The following is a 6,000-nucleotide window of genomic DNA, read 5'->3' as shown; positions in this document are numbered from 1 at the left end:
CGACCGCATTCATTTCAAGGCCTCTGTGAAAATATGACTCTGCTATTGCACAGGGCCCGCCGGGGTTCGGTTTAATTTCCTTTTAAAGCACAACCGCAAGTGGCCACCTCACAAACACAGCACTTGTTTACGATTATTTCTTTTTATTTATATTCCCTGACACACACCTGATGACGTGACCAATCGAGCGATCACATCCACTCGCGTCCTTGCGTGATGTGAGGTTAGGTGTTTGTAAAAGCAGGAATTCTACAGGAAATGCAAAGTTGTATGAACATTTGTACGTCTGTGCTATAGTGACCTGACCTTGCGCGACTTACGTCGTGGAATATTCCAGAGTTCATGACGTGATTTGCACGCGCAGGTCCATCACGGTGCCCCCAGAACACCCGCATGCTCATTGGTGTGTGGTGGGTCGCCGTTGTCTTCGCGACCACTTCGTTCACGAGTCACATGCAGGCCAGCATGGCCATAAAGACTGACGTTCCCCGTCTCGAAAGTGTCGCCGATATCATCAAGCACCGGCGCATTGTACCGACCATCATCGATGGCATGGCTTTTGATGTCTTTTTCAAAGTACGTACTAAAGATTACCGCATGTCTACTTTGAGATCGTGAGAGGTATGCTGCACTCTCTGCAAATAGGGCTTCTTTCGCGGTTTTAAATAAGTCATTTCCGAGCGTGTGGAAAGAGTAGATAAAACACTACGTTCTTTTTCTTGTGCTAGATGTTAATTTTCTTTCTTTCGGCAGACGTCCACCAACGCCGATGACCAAGAGCTTTGGCGCCGAGTCCAGCAACATCATAGCCAGCTTCCCTTCAGTAAAGTCTTCCGGCGGGAAACTTATGAGGCTGTACTGGATGGTCGACAGGTAGGACAAATCAGTGCACACACCCTTGGATGCACTTCCGTAGATTGGCTCAAGGATGTTCAGAGGATGCAAAGAAGTAGGAACAACAAAAGATAAGCCAACACATTCACTGCAACTCATTAGCAACAGCTGTTTTATTTTTTCATTACACACGATTCAAGTGACCCGAATCAGGACCTACTGGAATTTTCTCGGCTTTGTCATCGAAGCACACGGTTTTTCGTTGAACACTGTACGAGAAGGTTATTTCGCTGGAAGTTAAAATTCTTGCGTAACAAATACGCCTTTAGCTACCGTGAGATAGGGAGAACGGGACAAAATGCCGCTGTGCGTTTAGCCATATTGGATGCTTTGCTATCGTGGTAGTTCTGTATACAAACGAGCCGTCAGTTTTCAAATAAGGACATCTAAGGCATACAATGGCCTTTTCTTGAGGGGTATCACAAGGGAGAATTGGAAGTACAGAAAAGTAACGCATCGATATCAGAAACACATAGCGATACGTTTGCATCTCAGCCAGGTTATACTAGTAGGAGCCTGAAAAGGCATTGAATTGAATTACAGTGACCTCATCAGAATCAATACAGATATAAAAGCGTTATCTGCCTAAAAGATAATCTCACATTGTGTGACTCCGCAATGAAGATATTCCGGAGCGGACGTTGGTTCAGAGATTAGCACTCGATAAAACGTGTTGCACTGTGTCAACATTTCGTTCCTGGTTTGGCTTCTGCTGTTAAATTATTATCGTTAGAAGCCACTTATATCAATAGAACGTAAATAATAAGGATTATTCTTTTGTGTGCGCACCTTGAATACTTCAATACGTAAACAGTCCGTCTACCGGCATCATTTATGAGTTCGCAATGGTTTTTATTTTTCAGAGCATATAGATGAGCTTGGCTCTTTCAGGTAGACTGCTTTAAGAACGAGTAGTGCTTGTGGGGCAAATCGCGGAGTCGGAGTAGCTAATCAAAAAGAACCCCTAAAGTTTTAACTATAGGCTTAAGGGCCCATCTTACATTTACATAAATGAGGCCCAGCACTTTTTAAGTTCATTGAATTTGTTTATATTTGATTATTTATTTCACCACCTGCCTACTAGTGTGAAGCCTCGGCGACAGGTCCCCACACTCTAGTCAATGCCGGCTTAAAATAACGCATATAACGCGGAAGTAGATCAAAATCTTTATGCTGGTACATGGCTCACTCCAAGCGGCCTACTGCCTATTTTGATTATTTTATGCGGCTCTTGCATATGCGGATCGCATCTGAGTGGCCCGATCCGTTGCAGAGAGGGGCCACATGGAAAGCGGCAACCATAACACCAAATCTTTATGCGGTATTTCAGATCAAATCTGTCCGGCTTACTAAGTCTCAAATGTATACGGCTCAATATTATACGGCCAAATGTCATTTTTCATGAAAAAATTACTTTTATCGAGGTGCTGCCCAGAGTTCTTTCGCATGCGATTTCATGCGAGTACCTCATAACAAAATTATACGAAGTCGGTAACACTCATCACACAAACATGGAAACACACATTACACAAACATGGACACACTGGGAATTGAACCCGGGTACATCACGCTATAATTGAATACTCTAACCACAACACTAAATGGCTATTTTTTTTCTCTTTATTTCCAGACATTCGGCAAATACATGAATGCACACTGCTGCTACCATCTGACAATATTTGCTTTCCCACCGCTGCAGTTTGAGCATGCTGTTCAGATTACAAAATTTGCATTTTGGCAAGAGCATCCACCAATACCAACAATTCATCGTCATCGGCTAATTTCTCAAACACTTCACGTAGTTTACTCATATTTTCAGCAAATAAGACTTTACTATTCTGACATTTATAACACAATTCCTTACAGTCATGCGGTTTTTCCATATGCTGTGAAGGCTGAGAAGAGAGAACAAGTCATAATGTATACTGTCTTGCCCTGTGGCTGAGTAATGAATACCATGTGGTGTTAACGGTAATTCTTTTTTAATAGTTGTTTGCTTAATATACCTAAAAAAGACGCACTACAACAGACTAGAAAAACGTACGTGTCCTATTTTATGAAGGTCCTGAGCTGTTCCCCATTCAATATAAAGAAATTTCATATAGCATTCGTTGTTTATGTGGCAATCAGAACATGAAAGACAAGCAGGAACAACTTGTTTCGCAAGTTGGATCAGGGGGACTTGTCATTAGCAAATTTATACTTGAAGCAACTGGTTTCTAGATTTTTGTTCTTGCGAGACACGAAAAATCCTTTCTTGCGAACAGTTATTGAAGTCCGATTGAGCAATGTCTTACCTAACTTTGTTGTCTCGATAAGGGTGGGTGGGGATTACGCAACGAGCAAATTTTTAAGTGTGTAGGTCGTGGCATATACATTTTTAAACCCACACATTTCCCTAATATATTTTGTCACAAGTGACGCGTAACCAGATATGCCCAGATTTATTAGACATTATGTTCCCAAAACCTTTATATCGTATATTGTACCGCAAAGGGCAGTGGAAAGATGCGCTAAAACGTGTGAAACGAATGATGGTACCAGGGGGAGTGAAAACATTCTTTTTTAAACTGCATGCTAATAGCTCGCCCGTGAAAATATGGCTAGAAAAAAGAGGGCCTGTTTAACCAGGGGGGCTAACTGCTTGATTTGCAAGGAACCAGAATCTATAGAACTGCACTAGATCACTGCGCTGAAACGTTGGATTCGCATAGCTATTTGTATTACATTTGCGCTTCCGAGGCGGCCTTTTTATGTCAATTGGTCACCGTCGACGATCGTGTGTGGTATACATATAGTTTGTTTAACTGTTGCCGTTGGTTGTGTGGTTGGTGATTGTAAAGATGTGTTTAATTAAGTAACTGTGTACGACTACCGCTTTCAACAGCTGTTATGTGCGGCGGGAAAGTTAGAAGGGTTAAGATTACGGAGCATTGGAGCTGGGCGAAAACTGCTTCGCTAGGTGAATGTTTTTCTTGAATCTTTCTTTCTTTATTCGCTATGCTGCGGATTATTCACTGCAGTGGCTGTTGAAATGGGAACTCGGCTCTGTACGAGGAACTTTCTACCTCTTTCACAAGCTTTAGTCAAATATGATCCCCCGCGCACATGCGCACCTAAAAATACATGTATGTGTTGATACCTTTCCGACGTCCACATCCGGCCATCAGTGGATCGTCGTGGTTACTAAGTGCCTTACGCACTACGCCAAAGCGAAAGCCCTGCCAAAAGGCAGCGTCGATGAAGAGGGGAAAAGTGTCGAGAGCATCTTGTTAGAATGCAGTGCCCCAGAAGTCCTCATCACCGATAGAGGAAGGGCTTTTAGAGCGAAGCTTACTCGAGCGATCCTGCAAACAGTCACAGAAGTCGCCGTAGGACAATCGCCTATGACCCAAACGCGAATTGGTTTACAGAGCACCTCAATAAATATTCGCCGACCAATTAGCGATATCGTCGTCGAACACAACATGTGGGATGCCGTCCTACCGTACGTGTTCTTTTGTTCACAACAAGGCTGTGCAAGAAGTAACGCAGATGACGCAGTTCAAGCTGCTTTATGGAATGAACACGGCGGCAATGCTTAACCTCATGCTTTCACCCGGGCGGCCATGTTTGATTTTGGACGCCAGGACAAGCCGACTTGCACTTAGTGTACACCTACCACCACGGTAATTCGTGCCATGCAAATACTCCGATGTCTTGGTGAGCAAGAATATGGGGTGATGCTTACGCCTTCGTTCAATGGTGGGCGCGACGTGTGCGACACGTGATAACAGACAAATATGTGAGTCGTGTGTTTGTTTATTGACAAAACAACGCTCAAGAGCGGTTCGTCTTGGTGCCAAGGCAAAAGGCGGGATTAGTTACTTTTCGCTTACGTACCTTATTCGCTTTCATCTTCTGACTGCACCATTGCTACCACGATATTTAAGAGTGGGGCATTGACACGTCTTCATTGTTTTTTCCGGTGACCGTTGTTTCACGGGCGAGCATCTTTTACCGCGGGTAGGACAGCTGGTATATCCCCCAGGTAAATGGAAATGGCTTCACGAGCGCAAATTTCTTCCCTGGTGTTTGGTAGGCCAAACTCCGAGACGAAAATACAAAGAAAAGAATGCAGCCTGCTTCCATGGCAACGGCTTTCTTGATGGTCGAGGGGGGTAAACACCATGCCTCTTGTCGTGTTGTATGCGCTCGACGTGCACACGACTTTCTCTGCAGGCGCCAATAGAAATCAACACCACTTGCATTAATTTTTTTAAACCGTTTTCCTCCTTCAGTTCTTCTTTTCCACATACTTCGGCTTCTAATTTTATTTCCTTAGTCACGATATATGTGCAAAGCATCTGTGTGAAAACATATTTTTCTGTATGACACGCGAAAACGCAGCGCTGACGCGAAGCGACTTCATCATACCGGGCAGTGCATTCCGAGGACAATGCCAGAAAGGCAGGTGGGCAGTACGAAAGGTATCGGAGTTCTGCCGCGAGGGGAATGACATACGCGCCCTTTGTATTCCCGAGTTGGCAAGTTTTACAGGAGCTTTGAGACAGCGGACGCTTCGAGTACGGCCATGCGTCAGCACGCCACACGACGCGGATATATTGTTTCGGGAAAACGTATGTAGGCAGAAAAATGTGTTTTATTCACTGTTTTTATTAGCAACCTGTCGCACAGCAAGGCATTCAATACACAATACAATAATGTAGAACTTAGTTTCTCATTCATCAATAAAAATGGATGCATTCTGTACTTCGATCACACATACCTAAGGCTCTACCAAAGCACTTTTTATCGCATACAGTTGTTTATGAATAATAAAAACATTATCAACAGCAGCAGACCCACATTTCTTGCATAACAGTAGTGAAAAGTTCATTTTTCAATCCACACAAAAGGTACACTTGCTAGTCCAAAGAACATGCATCAAGTCCATTTTCTGCATAGCTCTCCGTGTGCTCACGTGCCGATAAATATCCAGTAAATTCTATTAAAATCATCTATAGCCTTTTACAGTGGAGCTGTTAGAACCTCGCTTGGTTTCTCTTGACTTAAGCGGCTTCGCCGAGCTGTGGGAGAGAGAGCTGAGAGAGAGGGAAACCAGAG

The 6,000-nt window shown here is 43.7% G+C and overlaps 1 protein-coding gene across 1 annotated transcript in view; it reads left to right on the top strand.

Annotated features, from left to right (window-relative positions):
* The first annotated feature begins 393 nt into the window (after window positions 1-393).
* The window catches only part of LOC139051560 (uncharacterized), a 68,908-nt gene continuing 63,301 nt past the window's right edge, over window positions 394-6,000 (top strand). The window contains exons 1-2 of the mRNA XM_070528527.1: window positions 394-576; window positions 754-873. Coding sequence (XP_070384628.1) covers window positions 394-576; window positions 754-873 — 303 coding nt within the window. The remainder of the gene's footprint in view (window positions 577-753; window positions 874-6,000) is intronic.

The sequence above is a fragment of the Dermacentor albipictus genome, unplaced genomic scaffold, assembly GCF_038994185.2.
Source record: "Dermacentor albipictus isolate Rhodes 1998 colony unplaced genomic scaffold, USDA_Dalb.pri_finalv2 scaffold_12, whole genome shotgun sequence".
NCBI lineage: Eukaryota > Metazoa > Arthropoda > Arachnida > Ixodida > Ixodidae > Dermacentor > Dermacentor albipictus.
The sequence above is the reverse complement of the archived record's forward strand: the minus strand, read 5'-3'. Positions and strand labels throughout refer to the sequence as shown.